At 41.3% G+C, this 21,014-nt stretch overlaps 1 protein-coding gene across 2 annotated transcripts in view; it reads right to left on the minus strand.

Annotated features, from left to right (window-relative positions):
- tpcn3 (two pore segment channel 3) overlaps window positions 1-20,434 on the minus strand; it is a 36,193-nt gene extending 15,759 nt beyond the window's left edge. Inside the window, exons 1-13 of one of the 2 annotated variants that reach the window (XM_030735624.1) lie at window positions 20,095-20,434; window positions 17,844-17,926; window positions 16,679-16,793; window positions 14,356-14,484; window positions 13,139-13,255; window positions 9,764-9,882; window positions 8,628-8,729; window positions 7,609-7,735; window positions 7,107-7,314; window positions 4,462-4,606; window positions 4,187-4,372; window positions 3,763-3,792; window positions 2,766-2,830 (exon numbers count right to left, since the gene is read on the minus strand). In XM_030735624.1, coding sequence (XP_030591484.1) covers window positions 2,766-2,830; window positions 3,763-3,792; window positions 4,187-4,372; window positions 4,462-4,606; window positions 7,107-7,314; window positions 7,609-7,735; window positions 8,628-8,729; window positions 9,764-9,882; window positions 13,139-13,255; window positions 14,356-14,484; window positions 16,679-16,793; window positions 17,844-17,926; window positions 20,095-20,184 — 1,516 coding nt within the window. In that variant the 5' untranslated portion in view covers window positions 20,185-20,434. The remainder of the gene's footprint in view (window positions 1-2,765; window positions 2,831-3,762; window positions 3,793-4,186; window positions 4,373-4,461; window positions 4,607-7,106; window positions 7,315-7,608; window positions 7,736-8,627; window positions 8,730-9,763; window positions 9,883-13,138; window positions 13,256-14,355; window positions 14,485-16,678; window positions 16,794-17,843; window positions 17,927-20,094) is intronic. The other variant, XM_030735628.1, reaches the window with a different exon arrangement.
- Between the last annotated feature and the right edge of the window lie 580 nt (window positions 20,435-21,014).

Genomic DNA, 21,014 nt, shown 5'->3' on the forward strand with positions numbered 1-21,014 from the left:
CCAAGGTAAAACCTTATCTCCCGCAGCAGGACCTGGAAAAAGTTATTCATGCTTTTATTACTTCCCGCCTGGACTACTGTAATTCTCTGTACTTTGGCATAGATCAATCATCTGTGCGCCGCCTGCAGGTAGTCCAGAATGCGGCAGCTCGTCTTTTAACCGGTTTAAAAAAGCATGAACACATTACCCCAGTCCTGTCATCCCTTCACTGGCTCCCTGTCCGTTTTAGAATCGATTTTAAGATTTTATTGCTTACTTTTAAAGCCTTAAACGGACTGGCACCTTTGTATCTGTCTGAGCTGCTTCACTGTCACACCCCTGTAAGAGCTCTGAGGTCATCGAACCAGCTGCTCTTACAGAGGCCTAAAACTAGACTAAAACAGAGAGGTGATCGAGCTTTTGCAGCAGCAGCACCAAAGCTATGGAACGATCTACCTCTCCATATCCGCACAGCTCAGACGATACACACATTTAAATCTCTATTAAAAACACATTTCTTTTCCTTGGCATTTGGCTGCAGTGCTACCTCCTTTTAGATGATTGTTTTATGGTATTTTATGGTACTTGTTTTAAACGTTTTAATTTTTAATTTTCTTATGTTATTTATTGTTCTTAATGTTTTTATTTATTTATTTTTATTTTATTATTTTATTTATTTATTTATATATTTTTATTTTTATTTAGTATAGTCCTTGGGGTTACAGATCTTGTACAGCACTTTGGTCAACGTCGTTGTTTTAAATGTGCTTTATAAATAAACTTGACTTGACTTGACTAAAAAGAGTCCACCTGTGTGTAATCTAATCTCAGTACAAATACAGCTGCTCTGTGACGGCCTCAGAGGTGGGTTAAGAGAATATTGGGGAGTAAACAGCATCATGAAGTCCAAAGAACACAGCAGACAGGTCAGGAAGAAGGTTGTGGAGAAGTTTAAAGCAGGCTTAGGCTATAAAAAGATTTCCCAAGCTTTGAACATTTCACAGAGCACTGTTCAATCCATTATCCAGAAATGGAAAGAGTACGGCACAACTGTAAACCTACCAAGACAAGGCCGTCCACCTAAACTTACAGGCCCAACAAGGAGAGCACTGATCAGAGATGCAGCCAAGAGGCCCATGGTGACTCTGGACCAAATGCAGAGATCCACAGCTCAGGTGGGGGAATCTGTCCACAGGACAACTATTAGTCGTGCACTGCACAAATGTGGTCTTTATGGAAGAGTGGCAAGAAGAAAGCCATTGTTAAAGAAAACCATAAAAAGTCCGTTTGCAGTTTGCCAGAAGCCATGTTGGAGACACAGCAAACATGTGGAACAAGGTGCTTTGGTCAGAGGAGACCAAAATTGAACTTTTTGGCCAAAATGCAAAACGCTATGTGTGGCTGAGAATTAACACTGCACATCACTCTGAACACACCATCCCCACTGTCAAATATGGTGGTGGCAGCATCATGCTCTGGGGCTGCTTCTCTTCAGCAGGGACAGGGAAGTTGGTCAGAGTTGATGGGAAGATGGATGGAGCCAAATACAGGACAATCTTGGAGGAAAACCTGTTGGAGTCTGCAAAAGACTTGAGACTGGGGCAGAGGTTCACCTTCCAGCAGGACAACGACCCTAAACATAAAGCAGGACTACAATGGAACAGTTTCAAACCAAACATATTCATGTGTTAGAACGGCCCAGTCAAAGTCCAGACCTAAACCCAATCCAGAGTTTGTAGCAAGATCTGAAAACTGCTGTTTACAAACGCTCTCCATCTAATCTGACTGAGCTTGAACTGTTTTACAAAGAATGGGCAAAAGTTTCAGTCACTAGATGTTCAAAGCTGGTGGAGACAAACAGCTGCAAGTCTTTTAGAGTAACTGCAGCAAAAGGTGGTTCCACAAAGTATTGACTCAGGGGGGCTCAATACTTTTGCACACCACACTTTTAAGTTTATTTGTAAAAAATGTTTTGAATCATGTATAATTTTCTTTCCACTTCACAATTGTAACCACTTTGTGTTGGTCTTTCACATTAAATTCCAGTGAAATATATTTATGTTTGTGGTTGTAATGTGACAAAATATGGAAAAGTTCAAGGGGTATGAAAACGTTTGCAAGCCACTGTATGTATGTTCATTATTGACTGATTAAAATGTCAGTAACTAAGTAAACCACTACATTCTGTTTCGTCCCATCAACAGTTCAGAGAGCAGATTAACCATCCATCCTTTTCAGGGTGGCTGGAGCTCCCAGAGAAAACCCAAGCAGACTCGGGGAGAACTCCACACAGAAAGGCCTCAGCCATGGTGGATTCAACCTAAGACCTTCTTGTTGTGAGGCAGCAGTGCTAACCACCACGCCATCACGCTGCCCAGCAGCATAACCAGAAATATTCATTTTCATTTCTGAACTACTGGATGTTTGTGCAGGTGTGTCCACCTCAGTTCCACTAAGCAGCATGAGAGTAACATCAGACAGGACAGACTATAAATAAATAAAAATAATAAAAAATGTGAATACATTTTGAAGTCTCCCCAGATTTAGTGGCTCAGCTACTTGTTCTGCTATGGTAAAACTTGTCTTTGCAGCTACATCACTGTTGTACTCAGTTTCCTGTTTCCTGACCATTGCTCCATATCGCTGCTGGGGTGTGGATTCAAAGTGAAGGAACCAAATATATTTTTTGAAAAAACAAACAACTGACACGTTATATATCAGCCAGATTTAAGTTTGCCAAGTTTGACCTTTGACAGTTTGAAGAGAGTGTTAATAGAAAGTCTTACATGTCTTCATTGCAGAGTTTATGATGGTAGCAATAAGAGCAGCGATGACAACGACTGTGTCAAACCTGAAAAGAGAAGAGAAATTAGAAAGTAAAAACTTACATTTGAGCATTAATGCTGTGAGCAAAACCCTCTTTATTTTCTTATAGTGTCAGCCTGACGAAGTGCCAAACAACACAAACATACCATGGATGCATTAAAAGAACTGATGCTGACAGAGAGGTTAAGTGTTAGATAAGAAGACATAGGATCAATTCTTTTACACCATGAAGGCTTTTCACTGTAAACTAAGCACCATCAGGGACAAACTAACAAGCACGTGCAGGCGCTGGGCTGTGACCGGCTCCAGTATTCAGTTCTAGTAATTCATCCATGAAATACAGAAACAATTCTGACTGAAGTTGCTGCAGCTGCGCTGCTCACCAGCAGAGGGAGCACAATGACAGCAAAACCATCAACAAACAGAAAATCTCTCAAAAGCTGCAACAAAAGTTTCTGAAAGCTCAGAGCTTAAAAACACACACACACACACACACACACACACACACACACACACACAGAGTTGAAACACACTGTCCAACAATCACATTTCGGGGCCTTTGATGTCTTTGCGGCATTTCCAATAAATTTTTAAAGCTTTAAACGCATCACAAAAATCAATCATTTACACAACGTCCCAACTTACTGTTGCATTTAGCCATTAACTGCCATGAGCTGCTTTATCTGAACATTAAAAATAGAAATTTTGAATGAGCCAGTTTCTGTTTGTTTTACAGTTTTGGTTTCTCATCTTTGGGCACTTGTTTTGTCCTTTACTGCAGAAATTCAGAAACTTTTTTTTAACGTTTGACTTCTTGATATTTAACAAAGTTAACTACAAAAAATATATAAACATTATTGCCACACCAAGCATCAACGAGCTGCTCGAAGCACTTATAGGCTGATGAAGCTAAAAGCAGCAGCTGATAAAGGAGAAGCACTGAAACGTGTCACATACCTCGTGCTTATAATTTGGGATGTAGATAAGCTGTGTGAAACGGATGCAACAACTCATTGACTTTAGATTTCTTCCACTTCTTGTTATCAGCAAACAAACACTGTGTGTATTTTAAGAAGTGATACACATTTGCTATAACACACATCCAATACGTATTATTTCATAAACATCTTTGAAGGGAGGACGGCTCCAGCAGATTTGGATTACACTGGTTTCGGTCTGGATTTTTTAAACAATCTGACTTGTTGAAAAAGCTCGTTTGGTTCCCTGAAAAATGCATAAATGTCCGGATCCTAATTCCACACGAACACCTGCTGAACTGAATCTCCAGCTACCTGCAGATACTCAGCACCGGACATCCAGAATCCTTGGTTAGAGGATGTTCAGAGGTTTTTAGAGGGGAAAAATGATAATGTGTTCTCACCAGTTCCAGAAACTGTGCTTGGAGAAGAAATCTCTGGGCTCAAACACATAGAGCTTCAGCAGAATCTCCAGAATATACAGAGCCAGGAAAACCCACTCAGAGTTAGCGATCATTGGATTCCCCTCATCGAGTCCAATGAAAACGGCGTTTACCAGGATGATCAGGTCATATACTATGACAAAGGCCCTGGAGACAGAATTCTGGGTTTGCCACTGCTGCTCAAATCAAACACAATGAGACATCACAGTTTATCAATGAAACAAGGAGCAGCTCACCGGTGTTGGACCATCCTGCACAGGAGGCGGCTGGGGGCTGACTGGTAGAGGGTGGGGCACAACCACTGAAGCGGATGAGGTCTTGACTTCAGCGTTATTACTTCAATATTTAGGAGGTCAGCCAGCTGGACAAATGCAACCTTACCTGCCAATGAGTCATCCAATGAAACATTACAGAAATTATAAAAGTGAAACAGCTTCTTCTAAATGAATCTCATGATAAAATCTTCTGTTTGTCAAATGCCAGGATCAGCACACTGTCAGTCGCCATAACTGCGGAGCTGCAGCCCTGTGTCACCTTTATTTATCTGGATTTGAACATTTGTCTGCTAACACGTTACAGTTTCAGTTTTCAGTGCATTTGAAATGTGGATGCATTTCAGAAAAATATGACCGATCAGTCAGCAGTGGGAGATGAATATATATTATTCCCTCATTCAGTTCTGCCCTGAATCACATTCATACAAAGTTTGTATCAAACTGTTCCCTAACAAGTGATCAGGAACGTTTCATCAGTTTATCGCCTTCTCTTTACAGACACACCCTCTGATTTTTAATGGAGGTAGTCTGGAAGCATAACCCTCACATCCTCTGAATATGGATGTCTGTTATATTTATAATGGCTTTGTTAGCCCCTGCTGCCACTCGATGCACTCATATTTATCATATTTGTAATTTCATGTCATCCTCTGAGTGTTTGTCTCTCTGTTTTCTACATGTTTTGGTTCTTGTTTGGCTGCAGGTAAATTTGCCTTTAGGGACAGTGAAAGTGAAGCTGTGAGCACCACGAGGGATGACCGCATTACTGCAGGTCTGACCCGGCTGCAGGCGGAGGCAGAGACGGCTGCAGGAGCCTCTTTGAATCTTTTCAGTTTCTGTGTTGTGTGATGATAATAAATGAACCATCAGAATGAAGCAGCACTGGTCTTATCAAACTCATCAGTCATTAAGTACAAAGAAGTTAGAAAGTCACAGCTGTGGTTCAGAGGCACATACACACTTGAAGATGTCTGATGTTTCAATATTACAAGTACAGGAAAATTAGCCATCAATAAATCAATCAAGGAGATAAAATGTTGTGGATTAGTCTGCAGAACCACAAGACAGTTTTCCTGTTTTTGTAAATAAAGTGCATAAAAGTGCTTAACACAGCAGCTGGAATTATTTTATAACAGGATGTCCACATGTTGGAGTCGTTCATTAGCTGCTCACAGGTTATTACAACGTGAAAACAATGTAACATTTTAAGGTTTGTTTGAAAATCAATTCAAAATGATTCATTTAAGGGAATTTGCAACTTTTGTCTTCCAGTTGATAACTTATGAGATCTGCATACTGCACAAGGTTGTTGAAAGACTTGAAACTGTAAATGAACTCAAAATGAAGGTCACACGACTTCCAGTTTGGACACACTCCTGTGATAAACTCACAAAGACGACCAACCTCTGCTATGGAGTCCCGGTATGGTGGAGCCCTCTTGCCTGCAGTCAGGCCCCTCTTGAGATTTTTAGTAAGTGCTTCTGTGGTGTGAATCTGAACATGTTAAACTGCAAAAAATGTTTCTGGTCTCCATCAACCCCCCCAAACAACTGTATGATTGCTTCACATTTGGATGCTGTCAGGAAGGGTGGGGACCAGAGCATGAGGAGTGGGTATGCAACCAGCTGTGAGAGTGGGACATTCGCTTTAAACAGGGACAATCATCCCGTCACTTATGTGCACATAAAACAGGAGAGACATTTTCTCAGGGTGCAGAACTCACCCCACTCTGTACACGATCACTGCACACTCAACCTGAACGTAAAAGGGTAATACTGATGTACTGAGTGAATTGTGGTAAATGTTTTCAGTATGCTTTGCAGTTAATTTGCTCAAATACTGCATACATGCAAAGATGATTTTGTTTTTAACACTTCTCAAGTTGCATAAGTTCAGATGTTTTGGTCAGTGGAAAAATAGAAAAGCTCAGTGATGAAGCATTTTTACTTCCTCCTCGTGTAACATGAGTGAGAAGATAGTGACTTGACAGAACATGCAGAGCCGAACGTCTGAATGAAGCTGCAGCTTCGAGGAGGAGACTGAACTGGTTACAGTTTAATGGCCTTTAAGCAGAGAAAGTGTGAGGAATGCACAAAGCTGGGGTCACCCTGGTGACCTAAAGATGTACGCAATTTATGTGCAAAAATGCACACGCATCATCCTTATTCAGGTGCAGATATCTAGAGATTTTCTGCATGAATGTGTGTAGAATGAAAGGAGATGTAATCTAATTTTGTCTGTGACACATGCTTGAGTCAGTCATGCTGAGGCAGTTTGGCCTTGAAATGTTACTTTTTCCCCGAACATGATCAGTGCAGCAGTCTGTGGAGGGAGCTACCATCATGAAACACTGGGGTCTCAGATCAAATGAACTATTTTGCTAATGTGAATTTAAGCCTGGTTTGTGACACACTGGGAATTTATTAAAAGCTACACTGAAATTTTGCACTGTGCCTACTTTAATTTAATTACAGGAGCAAAGACATCTGAGCCAACCGGGGTTACGTAAAAACTCAGGGCCCAATCAGAGCCTTTCAGATCTGCACTTCCTCTGCATCTTTTTTGGATGAAAGATGCGGCTCTGTGTTGGTTTGTGTGCGACTCACCGATAGCCCCTTGGTTCTTGTCATCAGAGACGCTCCACAGCAGCTCTCTGTGGGCGTTACTGAGGTTGGGTTGGACCAGTTGGACCACTTGGTTCCAGGTGGCCCGGGTCACCACTGGCTCGCCGCCCTCCTCCCTCAGCTCCTGCAGAACAGCGAATGCTCGCACCATCTTGTGCCTCTTGGCCCTCACTAGCTGCCGTATCTCCTCCTGTTGTACATGATCATTTTCATAAACATTTATAGATAAACAACAAAACAGCATAACAAAAAGCATTCCTCTGAAACTGGTCAAATACAAGGACTGGAAATGAGCGGAAAAAGCAGCAAATGTCCAAAGAGAAACCTTTAAATAGCTTCAGAAAGCTGGAGAACGATTGCTAAAGACCACTTTTTAAAAAAATTACTTTTAAATGAGGGGCGGCTCAAGACTTTTGCACAGCACTGTATTTTTTTTTTTAAACAAATGATTAAAATATGACAGGGCACTTCCACACAGGTTTACCTTCAGATACTTCTTGTAGTTGTTGTATACAACAGCCAAGAAGACCGACATGAAGATGTACGTGTTGATGAGGATGTACAAAATGAAGAAGGCTGCAAAGATGAAGCTGGCATTGTAAGCTGGCATCCTGACAATGAAAAGCAGAAAAAAAGTGTTAGAGTTCACTTCCTTCTTTTCACTTCCTTCCCAAACAAGAGGTCAGCAGCAGACGAGCTCGAGGTTTGAGGGTTACATGAAACATGATATCCAAATTACATCCGCTTTAACCCACAGACTAAAGAAATGATGTTAAAACACATCGATAAAAATCTGAGGATTTTACTCACTTTAGCTAAATTGTGTCATTCTTTGTGTCTCCTTGCTGGTTGATATCATGCCTTATTGATCATATAGTAACCAAGGAGTCCATTAATATCCACATTTGCAACTGAATGTAACAAAAACATTTAGAGGATTTGATGAAACTCTGTAAAAGAACTGCAGATGAATTCTTGTTTTTATCCATTCTCCTTTTTCAGATATTAACAGATGGTGAGTGAGACGAGGAGCTGCCGGCAGTGCTGAACTCTCCACCACAGAAAGAGTGAAAGAGCTCTACTTAAGATAACATAGAAAACAGGATGCGCCATTTATGCCAGTTAGTTTTATATGTATGAGACACAGTGACAGTTTAACCTGTGAATCTATTTTTCATCCATGCTTCAATGCCATCTTTGTCTACTTCACTCACTTTTTTGCGTTTGATAAATTCATCCTTTCCACTTTGTTATACTTTATTTTACTTATTTTTAGAACCATGCCTATTTTCTGATGTGCAATCACATAAATGCTCACACAGGAGAGCAGAAAGACCCCAACTCTGTCATCTCTCAGCAAGTACTCTGTAACGTGACATCATGCAAAATAAGCAATGTAAGAATTAAAGCCATTTACAAAGAGGCATGAAAGCTGAAATATATTATACGTAACTGTTACATAACTGAACACACACTCAGATTTACAATACAAGCTTGTCTTACATGATGTCGGGGCTGTTGGCCGTGGTGACGAGAACATACAGTTCAAAGATGATTTCCAGGTAGCTGGTGAAATATGGACTTCCATCTATGTTCTTCAAACCTCTGAAGAGAAAAATAAACATGCCATTGAACTGCTGCTGAAGCTTCACAGTGTCCTCTTATCAGTCAGGTCTCACTGTGTGAGGGCAGAAGAAAGGTTAACCTCACTGGGGCCTTTAGGAACATGTTGACCTCTGACACTGCAATGTGCTGTGGCTCTTCAGCCGACCACAAGAACATGCTAGTAAATAATGCATCATATTGTTCCTTATTTAAAGAACTGACACTGAACTGAGAGCTTTTCTTATCAATTACAAAGAAATTTCCATCACAGTTCTCCAAATAAACCATTTCAGTTGCATCATACAACATTTGATCATATACAGAAAGAAAGAAAACCAGAGTTATACTGATCATATATTTGGATTGGAAATCAGTCTGGACTCAAACATCTATTCAGCCTCTGGCAAAATGCAGTGAAGATAAAGTTTATGGTGCTTTAAAATTTACTTGACCCTTACAGATATAATAGGAATGTAAAAAAAAAAAAAAAAATCAATTTCCTGTCAGGAAAAAAGGCTGGATACTCTGTACTCAAGTTTGAGGGCTCTGGATAATGCCGCTGAGTTTGTACAAAGTTCCTAAATTAATTGAAGTATTCAGTCTGTCATCACATCAGGCTGCCACAGCCAAAGACTGGAACAAATTCATCCTGGAGGCAGCTTTAAAGGGCAGGATTATGGACATTCCCACACACCAATCAACGTGCTGCTTATTGTCCCATGTACTCCCATCATCTCTGACCTCTCGCTGCTGCATTGCATGAAGCTATAATCTGTCAGTGTTGTGTTAGACCTCATGTTATTCATGTAGAGTTTTTTCTTTTCAGACTGCGTGGAGCTCAAAGAGTTATAAACACTCTGTATGTGCAGTCTTACAGAAACAGGGCAAAGAGTGCAGAAATAACATTTAGGAAATACCACCAAAAAGAGCTGTTTGGCCAACAAATAGTAACATTTATGTTAATATTGTACACGGTCTCTTTTTAAATAAATGAAATTAAAGTAACATCAGATTCAAAGAGGCAGCTCTCTCACCGTTTGCCTAGCAGCTTGAGCGCCATGAGGGAGAAGATAAGGATGCTGAACATGAAGAGCAGGAAGACATAGAAGATCTGAGGAAGGGCATTCCGAATACTTCGGAATGCCCTGCGGAGCTGAACAAAGACAAACACAGTGAATAAATGCTCTATCCTCATCCACACAGGCACAGAAGTGTTCAGGTAGTCAATGTTTAGCAGCAGGAAGTTTGTCTCAGCACAGGGAAACTGATCCCAGGATTACAGAATTCCTGACAGACAGTAACAAAAACATCCCTTTATTTGAAGGCGATAATCACCTGAACACACACACACACACACACACACACACACACACACACACACACACACTAACTAGAAGTGAAAATATTTAGATATAATTTAAAGTGAATTTGGAGGCAAAGCTTTTTGAATGTTGTGTAAACACATTCAGATTAAATGCAGACTTAAGTATTTGGATTGTATCACAGACTTCTGGGTAATTGGTCAAACATAAAATACAGTATATACAGTACATAAAGCTGCCTAAAAACTGACTACCCAGGGTTGAGACCAGGAAGCAGAGCTGCAGTCTTACACGCCTCTCTGCAGCTTCTCTCCTCCTGCCATCCCCCCAAAACCCCATCCCCATAGAGTCGGTGCCTGCTCCCAGACCACCAAAAACCAAAGCTAAAATCAGCAAAAAAAAAATATTTAACCATAAAAATTCAAAAACAATAAATAATACAGCTTCATCAACTGCACCAAAAAATAAAACAATTAAATGTGGATTGTTAAACATTAGGTCTCTCTCTTCCAAGTCCCTATTAGTAAATGATTTAATAATTGATCAACGTATTGATTTATTCTGCCTTACAGAAACCTGGTGCAGTGCACGACTAATAGTTGTCCTGTGGACAGATTCCCCCAACTGAGCTGTGGATCTCTGCATTTGGTCCAGAGTCACCATGGGCCTCTTGGCTGCATCTCTGATCAGTGCTCTCCTTGTTGGGCCTGTAAGTTTAGGTGGACGGCCTTGTCTTGGTAGGTTTACAGTTGTGCCGTACTCTTTCCATTTCTGGATAATGGATTGAACAGCGCTCCGTGAGATGTTCAAAGCTTGGGAAATCTTTTTATAGCCTAAGCCTGCTTTAAACTTCTCCACAACCTTCTTCCTGACCTGTCTGCTGTGTTCTTTGGACTTCATGATGCTGTTTACTCCCCAATATTCTCTTAACCAACCTCTGAGGCAGTTACGGAGCAGCTGTATTTGTACTGAGATTAGATCACACACAGGTGGACTCTTTTTAGTCATTAGCAGTCATCAGGCAACTTCTGAATGCAACTGGTTGCACTCAGAGAAAAGGGGGCTGAATACTTTTGCACACTGCACTTTTCAGTTTTTATTTGTAAAAAATGTTTTGAATCATGTATAATTTTCTTTCCACTTCACAAACCACTTTGTGTTGGTCTGTCACATTAAATTCCAGTGAAATATATTTATGTTTGTGGTTGTAATGTGACAAAATATGGAAAAGTTCAAGTAGTATGAATACTTTTGCAAACAACTGTATTTCTCTCCCTCAGATGTGATCCCAACTCTGCCAACAACAACTGCCCCTGACATCCTGAAGTACGCGCGAAAGCGGCCATGATGCAGCTTCAACTCCGTTCAACTCTTGTTTAGGACCTCATTACTCATTCCACAGTGTGTTTTATGAGGACAGTTAATTTGCAAAAACGCAATGCATCCGGTGTGTATATAGGTTACACAACAAGTTCGCATCCAAAAGATTCGGAATTTTGTGTCATTTTTACGCGTCCAATGTGAAACGGCGTTAACTCATCCATTTGGAGACTTTCAGGACCATCACAAGGTGAACCAAAGCAGCTTGAATAGACGGGCATTCTCACACATGTAGCTGTAATTGGTCTGATAAGCTTTACTGACTGATGTCACTGAACTGGACTTGGCTTGTTTGTCCTGCTGGTATCTTTTGGGGCAATTTAGTTGGACTGACTGACAGAACAACAATTGGGGTCGTTGTTGTGTTGGAAGACAAAGCAGCGACCCTGACCCAGTTTTGCCAATTACTGAGGTTTTCTTTCAAAATCTTCACATCAAGACAAGATTTCCAGTTTCAAATGCACTGAAGCGTCCTGACAGCGTGACACTCCCTCCACCGTGTTTCACTGTGAGGATGGTGTTCTTTTGGTTGTACGGCTCTCACTTCTTTCTCCAAATATCTTTGCGGCCAAAGGATGCTTCAGTGTGCATAATCTTCCTTCAGATTGTCCTTAGCATACTTCAGAAGGTGTTTCTTCTGCAGAAGTGGAGTTTTTCTTGGTCTGTAACCTCGCAGTCCTGTGCAGGGTTCCAGTGATTGTCTTCTTTGAGAATTCCTGACTTGGCTGAGTCATTCACTGGTGTCTTGGCAGTTGTTCAGTCTTTCACTTCCTGCCTCTGCCAGGTTTGTTCTGTACTGTGTGACTCTGAATTTCTTGGTACTTCTCATACCAGTTCTTGACACTTGGAAGCACTGATAAATTTGTACATCCATCTAATGCTTTGTGAGCATCACCAGTTCTTTTTCTCAAGTTTAAACTGATCTCTTTGGTTTTTGGCATGATGCTTTTTCAAGGGACAAACCCACAGTTTTTATTCTGTGAGTAAATTGGAAGATGACCCTCAGTTTTAACTTGATTATAGGAGCTTAGACCCCCTAGATCCATAGAAGAACTGTGGCAAGCTTAACCAAAATGATAGGAGCAGTCTACATGCTCAAGAACTTTACTTTCAGTGCCTACAGATTTCCCATATTACTTCAGCACAGCTGAAAATATTACATTTGCCCCGAAGGTGGTTGTTAGGTTCAGACCACCGTTAAATAAAGGAAGACACAGAAACCCGTAGTGATCTTTTTACCTGCAGGGAGAGTCTCCATCAGCCACCACTCATGTGTGTGTCTCAGAGAGAGTCTGACCTCCTTCTTCCTGCTGGCTCTTTTATTTTAGCATCACGTGAGTGTGTGGGGGTGTGTGTATATGTGTGTGACATCAGAAAACAGGCGTTACCTGCTTTCTCACCTGGAGGGTTTGGGTATGTACAAATGTGTTTTGTCCTTACAATCCGATTGTCATGTGCATGTTTATGATGAACACTTCCAACACATTGTGATATACAGAAAAACAGTTAAACGTTTATCTATTCTTACAGTGGTGCTGGACGAAAAGTCATCTGTCATTAAAACATAAAGGGATCTTTGGAGCTGGAAAAATATCTGATAAGCTCTCTATAATGAATTTAATGAGGAGAAAACAAAACAAGTCTCCAAAGAAATGTTAATGAAGCCATGAATGGGGATTAAGACAGGTTAGACATTTGGCCCATTACCTGACGTCCCTCTGTGACGTTGACCAGTAGGAGTGGCCGCAGGACTCGGGACCAGCGGACACCATAATAGTTTGCAGATTTCATTGCTCCATAAATGACCATATCAACCAAGGTGAGCTGGTCAACACAAAAGAACAAAGTTACTTAATGCAAAATACAGTTCTCACCAGTAAACCCAGTTACTCACCATTAAACCAAGTATCATTTGCTATGATTCACAGCATCATGTAAATGAACCTGAGTTTTTAAATACCTCAGAAGCACTTTAGGAAAAAAAAAGAATCAGCAATCAGATTATGATATCTTTAATGCAGTTTCTAGAATTCAAATTTATGCCAGATTCTGCCAAAATTAGACTGTGTGAACCTTGACTGAGAACTTTAATTTACTGTAGCCAGTATGGGTAGTTGATTAGATATATAGGCTGTCAACAGCTGGTTGGACCAAAGTGGGTGGATGGATTGTTTTTTCCTCTGATTGACTGTCTCCATCTGTTTTAACAGGCAGTCAGTGCTGGGACGTCTCGATAAAAACTGACCGTGTCAGTGTCAAAACATACAAACATACTAAAAGAAGGCTCTACTCTATTACTCATATTGGTACTTAATGCATATAAACAGGAGGTCTATCCATAATTAATTAATCACATGCTAGATTTTGATAGATTTTGTCTATCAATCACACAGATTATTAGACAAAAAAAAAAACTTACAATAATAATCTTTTTGCACTTCAAAGTGCTGCAACAGGCTGGTGACCTGTCCTGGGTGCACCCTGCCTCTCACCCAATGGCAGCTAGGATAGGCTCCATTTTTGAAACAAATCAGCAGTAGTATTTCCTATTTTTCCATGTAGCTGAGAGCTTCAGAGGCACTGAGTCACCAGGAAGCCTTTCTGCTTCAAAGGTGCTGACAAAGCAGCGTCTTGGGCTAAAGGTTGTTTCACAACAAGTAGAAAGCTTTCTCAGCACATTGTCCCACGCAGCAACTCCACTCAGCACACTAACGGTTTCAGGAAGTCCACACTGCACACTCACCAACTGACACTAATGTATAACCTCATCGGTCCTGAGCATGCTTACAATGACTGTCTCCTCTGGCAGGGACTGCCAGAACAAAGCCCGAGACAACCTTCCAAACTTCTCCAATTAAAAAGCATATACACTGATAATGTGCACAAACCCCTCTCATAATACTAATGCAAATCAGTCCTCCTACCATGAGGATGACAATGATGCAGATATTTTTGGGATCTTTCCAGAACTTGTCCCGAGGGATCACCTTGGCGTAGTGAACAAGTCGAATGGTGAAGATGAGCAGACAGAGTACCTCCACCAGCATGGTGGCCTGAAAAACAACACAGTACAACATATCAGTACGTCTAAGATCTAATTTCATTTATTTAGCAGTAAATAGCTACTGATATAAAATGTCAAATAATCTTCAGTCTTTTTGTAATAAAATGCAGACAGGGATTACCGTTACTATTCATACGAGCCATAAAGGATTGACTTTGACTCCAATCTACATCTGAGAGCAAAATCAATAACACTGCTGTCAGACATGCTGACCTCCAATTTGGAATTCCAATGATGTTCCCATTTCCAAACTTTGTAATAGAACTAGAGCCATGCAGAAAGACTGTAGTTACACCAAAATATAATCAAGTGTTAAAACCATTAAATCCCAGCTGTATGTAGTTGGTAACAAACTACTTTCTATAGAACAGCAGCTAATTTAGACTGTTTATCTTATGTGACTAGAAGCCTTCATCCCTGCAAGATTTACCACAGGACAATCCCCTTGTCTCAATTAGAAAGTTCAATAGCTGCTAACCACCTAGCTCCAGCCCTTCCTGTCTCATGCTTCCCTTCAGTCAAAAAGAGACCTAACTGAGGACCAGTCTCATTGTGGCAGTTCTCAATGTCATTCTGTTGTCTGAAGTCTCCTTTCCTATGGTCAGAGACTCCAAGTCCACTGCCTTGAGCACACCTTTCAACAGTTCTTGTAAAGATCTATGGTGAGCTGGCTGTTCATTCTAGCCAGAACCAGCAGCACGGAGGCTCACCAAGACTGGAGAGGAGAAACACCAGCTGCAGTCCAAGATTGTGGAGTTGAAGTCTGTCTGACTGCAGTACAAGTCTCTCTATAAGGTGAGGAACTTCCTAGAGAGCCAGCTGATGTTATTTCTATTGGCACAGATTATATAAGGTAAGCACAGGTGCACCTTGGGTGCTTTCGCACTCGCACATACATGCTTTCACATCCCTGCTGCACTACCACCAAACATTCGATCACATAAAACAGTTTGTGGTAAACGTTCGACTCCGTGAGCAGGTGAAGCAGACTTTATTTGTATTAAAGACAGTCTTTCAAAAGTCTCAGTTTCACTTAGTGAGTAAAGGCCAGTGATGGTATAGTTACCTTGAAAAGTAATCCGATTACTGATTACTGCTTTAAAAACTAACTTAATTACTTCTAAAATTAAGTAATCAGTAAAGGAACTAAGTTAGATTACAAGTTACTTTATTAGTTACATTCAACAGCTGCCGGTGTTGTGCCAAAAAGCGATCGTCTGCCATAAAGTGATCCTGATGTTTCTGTGTGCGTTTACGTGTAATGTCTTTGCTTATATTGGTAAACAGAGTGCAGTCAGCATGATTTATGAAGGGCTTATATATAAAATGAATAAGTAACCTGTTTTTCAACAATCTTTTAGGAGTCTGTGTTATTGTACCTACATTATAATCAACACTGTAATCAATCCTGTGCTTTTTGTCCCCCCCGCCTCAACATAAAAATGTCAACCAGGAAACAAGGGTGAGTCAGCCGTGTTTAAGGGCAGCATTTCCTCTACTACAGACTGTCTGACCAACTTCTTGGTCGTCACATTAGAGTAATGTGTTACTAAGTAACACGTTACTGACATCACTGGTAGAGGCTGACTTTAAAATCCAAAGCTGGGACACTCTCAAAGGTTTCAGCCATTGTTTGCTTAGTAAGATGCCAAAGTATTAGCAAAGCAGCGAAAACTGCTGGTTAGCATCAAATACATAAAGAGGAGTTATTGTTTAATCCCACTGTCGAAGCCAAAATACTGTGGGAGAGTCCTGCTTCCTGTCCTGCCCAGATGTGAGCTTATAGTTCTCATCTGCTGTAATGTCTTGGACTGTCGTGGATGCTCACTGTACACTGTTTTACAAAAACATTAAATACAAAGAAATTATGATAGATAAACTGCTACATTTCAGTGCAGTACAGTTTACAGTACAGTGTTTTTGCTCAGCCTCAAATGATGCTGACTCAGATATTTTGGCTTTACCTTTGGGCAGCTTTCCTGATGTCCATCTGTATGTGCGGTCTCAGGGCGGTAAGGTGACACAGTAAATCAAAGATGTCTGTATCTGACGGGTTAGCGTTTAGGATCGTTTGGACATTATAGCCCACTGCTTTCACTGCTGACAAAACTTCTCTTGCTCCACATTAAAAAGAGAAAGTATGAAAACAGACAGCGTGTCTGTGTCGGGGGCAGCAACCTTACCCACACAGGCAGAGGCCACACAGCCGGCTCCTCGAAGATGGCCAGACACAGACTGACCAGGATGAAGAAGTAGAGGAGTACCTTAAGGGCCCAGTGGTTATAAAGTATATATAGTCTGAAAACACACACACACACACACACACACACACACACACACACACACACACACACACACACACACACACACACACACACACACAGAGGACATTACATTAGCTCACATTCATTATACAACCAAAACCATAAGCTTTAGATAGATAGATGGTGTTTATTTGTCACATGCACAGTTATACACAGTACAATGCACAGTGAAATGTATTTTGTACCTGCAACCATATATACACACACATATAAATAAGAAGAATAAAAATAAAAATAAGTAATTCACACTATACTCTATATACTATACACACTTTTACACGGAACTATAGAATATTATATTATTTACATTGTGCAATAATGGTCCAGTTAGGGCTCAGAGTTGAGCAGACGGATGGCTTGTGGGTAAAAACTCTTCTTCAGCCTTTCAGTCTTAGTCCTCAGGCAGTGGTAACGCCGGCCTGATGGGAGCAGGGAGAAGAGAGAGTGTCCGGGGTGGCTGGGCTGTTTTAGGATCTTCATGGCTGTAAAGTCTTCAGCACTAAATTTCTTTTTATTTCGTTTCACATGAGGGGAGGTCCTTTTATGCCCCTTGGTTTCCCACAGCAGCTGCACACTGCAGTGCTTAATCCAACAAACAGAAGAAAATGTTGTATTGGTTGGGGACTATTTTCCAGGGCAGATCAATTCATATTGGGTGTTGTCGTGCAAGTGGGAGCCTTGAGGATGTGATATCTTTTTTTCTCCATGAATAAATGTTTGAAAGCTGTCACAAATGTTAAATATCAAGTTGTGATGCCTTACAGCAGAGGGACAGCATTCAAAAATAGCAGCCAGGCAAAGGAGAACAGTGTAAACAGAGGTAGAAATGGTTCTAGTCTAATATGCCGACGAACCAGCTCAAAATAATAAGGAGAGAGGAAAGGAACATCTTCCCAGCTGGACAGTGGAAACAGAGGACGTACTGTAGTTTTACAGTAGAGACAAACAAGATAATTATAAACATACTGGATTTACAACATAAACAAATCAGCTGTGGTTAAGAGGATGGATGGATGAGTCTCACCTGACAGCCTGAGGTGATGTGTCAAAGTAGATATTTCTGTTGTACTGGGCGTCTGACACATAAATGGCAGCCAAGTCAAAATCCTGAAACACACAGAAGTTTATTTAAACGATTTAAATCTTTAAAATAAAACCTTATGAACACTGAAAAATAATCAAAAAGAAAAAAGAATCTGGAGTTTGTTGGATTTTATAGGTACTGAACACATGAATTAAATTCAATTATGTATAGTTGAGCAAATAAATTTACCCTTGGCATTTTCTTTATTTTACAATTACTTTTTTCTTTTGGTGTTTTCTGGTTTGAGTGATACATATAAATAAAAAAAATCCCCCAATCACCCTGTGGGTGGTCTTTTTGACAAAAAACTGAACCAAACATTGAAAATATGATGATTTAGGCAAAAATAAAACTTTTGTTGAAAAAGTTAGGAGGGTGACCACATCCCTGATGTATAGTTCACACTGTAACTGCAGTGTCACATCCCAACAGCTGTGGTGGCCTAGGGGAGAAGAAGAGGGTTCATCACTGAGAGGTTCAAATCCTCGGGCTGGCATCACTGTGGGTCCCTGAGCAAGCCCACCCCCCCAGGTTGCTCCCCGGGCGCTCCTTGGCTGCCCCCTGCTCCATGCTGTGCTGTGTGTACTACATACTCCATGTGTGTGATGGGTTAAATGCAGAGAATGAATCTCACTGCATGTATATGTATGTGACAAATAAAGCTCTTTCTTCTTTCTTCTTCTGTACACAGACACACACTGTCCCTGTGGGCGGTCTTTGTCCTCCAAGCTCAGGTCCTCTACCAGAGGCCTGGGAGCTTGAGTGTCCTGCGCAGTATCTTAGCTGTTCCCAGTACTGCGCTCTTCTGGACAGAGATCTCGGATGTCCTTCCTGGAATCTGCTGGAGCCACTCTCTCAGTTTGGGGGTCACTACCCTGAGTGTTCCGATTACCACGGGGACCACTGTTACCTTCACGTTCCACATCCTCTCCAGCTCCTCTCTGAGCCCGATGGCATTTATCGAGCTTCTTGTGTTCCTTCTTCCTGATGTTGCAGCTTCATCACTACAGCGCTCTTCCTTTGTTTGACCACCACTACGATGTCCGGTTGGTTAGCCTGTCTGTCTGTATCTGAAAGTCCCACAGGATCTTAGCTCTGTTGTTCTCAACCACCCTTGGGGCCGTGTCCCATTTTGACCTCGGGACTTCCAGGTCATTCTCGGCACAGATGTTCCTGTATACTATGCCGGCCACTTGGTTATGGTGTTCCATGTATGCCCTGCCTGCTAGCATCTTGCACCCTGCTGTTATGTGCTGGATTGTCTCAGGGGTATCTCTGCACAGCCTGCACCTGGGGTCTTGCCTAGTGTGGTAGACCCCAGCTTCTATCGATCTCACTGTGATGGTTACTGGAACCTGTTCAGGGAGGATGCTGTGGTCTGCTCTTAGATCCACTAGCCACTGAGCATTAGTGTTGTTCAGCAACCTGAAGAACGCATAATACGAACCTCTTTAGGCAGTTAGCCAAGGCTGTGAGTCTTTGTTTGGCAGTCTCTCAGGCCTCAGGTATGGACAGCTTGCTGTATTTCTCATCTTATATCCAAACATCTCCAGGATCACTGCTGCTGCGGTAGCTGGTTGGTTTCAGTGATGGTCGAAGTAGGGACTGTCTGTAGCGCTGCATTTACATCATCTAGTAGACTTTCAGAGGGGGATCCAGGTTTCCAGCTTAACCGTATCTTTCAGGTCAGCTGCTCTGGTATTCAGTGCACCAGGTGTTATATGGGTAAACTCAGAGTGTGGGGATGATGAGATCTCTCCCCTGACCTGATGTCCTGGCTCCCCCTTGCCGTAGCATTTGTGGTGTAAGTGTATGTGTGTTTTGCAGTCATATAATGCAAAGTAATATAAATCCACTCAAATGGTGAAAAGATCATGAACATTATTTTTTCCAGCAAAGAAGTCGTAGCACCAGTTTGTGCAGCATTCTTGTGGGGAAACCCCATCTTCTTGATTTTGTCTTTTTGGCCACTAAATGTCTAAGGATATCGATGCAAGTCTATTTAACGGCAGCAAAGCTTCATGTTAATCATTCTCGTAACTCCCAATAAATCTATTTTTAACAGAGGAATAAAAAGGACAAGAGTCCAGCACTTTACTGCAGTCATGTGGAATAATCAGACACGTTCCCTGGGCCATCGGGAAACCTGCAGAATCACATGAAAACACTCGCATGTACAGCTGAGCCTCACCTCTTTGCTTTTTGCTGCATTCCCGCGGTTTGGAATTCCTTTTCCTGCCGACGCTTCAGGAATGTTTTCATTCTTCTCCGGTTCCGACATCTCCCAACGCTTCCAACGCGGTCCTTCCCCAAACTTTTCTAAAACTTTTTTAACGACTCTCGAAAGGGTTAGGGGTACCCTCAGTTCCAGGTCCTCGGCGTCTATCCCGTAAAAAAAAAAAAAAAAAAAGGTCCAGATTTATTTTAAGCCGCACTTTGTATTGTAAACGTCACGTCAGAGCGTCATCCCCTCAGATGGTTTCTGTCCTGTGGCACATAAGTGAGAACAGCTTACCACCCATCTCTGCGTACTCATCTGGCCCGAGCCGCTTCAAAGCTTGCTCTAATATACCAGGACTCCTGCTGCCTTCACGGACCCGCGGAATGAGGAGAGAAAAAAGAAAACGGTGACGTGGTAACAAGCTAATGACCATTAAAACAAATGTACAAAAAGCGCTGTGAATACACAGAAGTTAAACTCTCGTATTCTCTCATGAAAAGGGAAATCAAAAAAGGGATAATAGTGCGAAATAACGACATGGGTCTATAATAAACTTACACACATGCAAAATATTATATTTGACGTGATTTAGAGTAGCAGATACCCGCTTTAATAAAAAAATTACAATAAATTCATAACAAATGTAAGGATTCTTTGAAAACTTGAATCAATAAGTAAAGGAAAATTACACCATTTAAAAGCTTTATTGGTTAGCTTAGGTTAGGTTACATCCAGGAAACAACAAATCCTCATATTTAGAAATGTTGACGCTTTTAATATTGACTGAAACAGTCAGCAGGTAACGTCAAATGTTCTCATTCTTGTCACGCTCTCTAGCACACATTTCTTTTTCTTTATTATTTATTTAATTTGATCTTTTGTGTAGTGAT

This window comes from Archocentrus centrarchus, chromosome 1, assembly GCF_007364275.1.
Source record: "Archocentrus centrarchus isolate MPI-CPG fArcCen1 chromosome 1, fArcCen1, whole genome shotgun sequence".
In the NCBI taxonomy this organism is placed as follows: domain Eukaryota; kingdom Metazoa; phylum Chordata; class Actinopteri; order Cichliformes; family Cichlidae; genus Archocentrus; species Archocentrus centrarchus.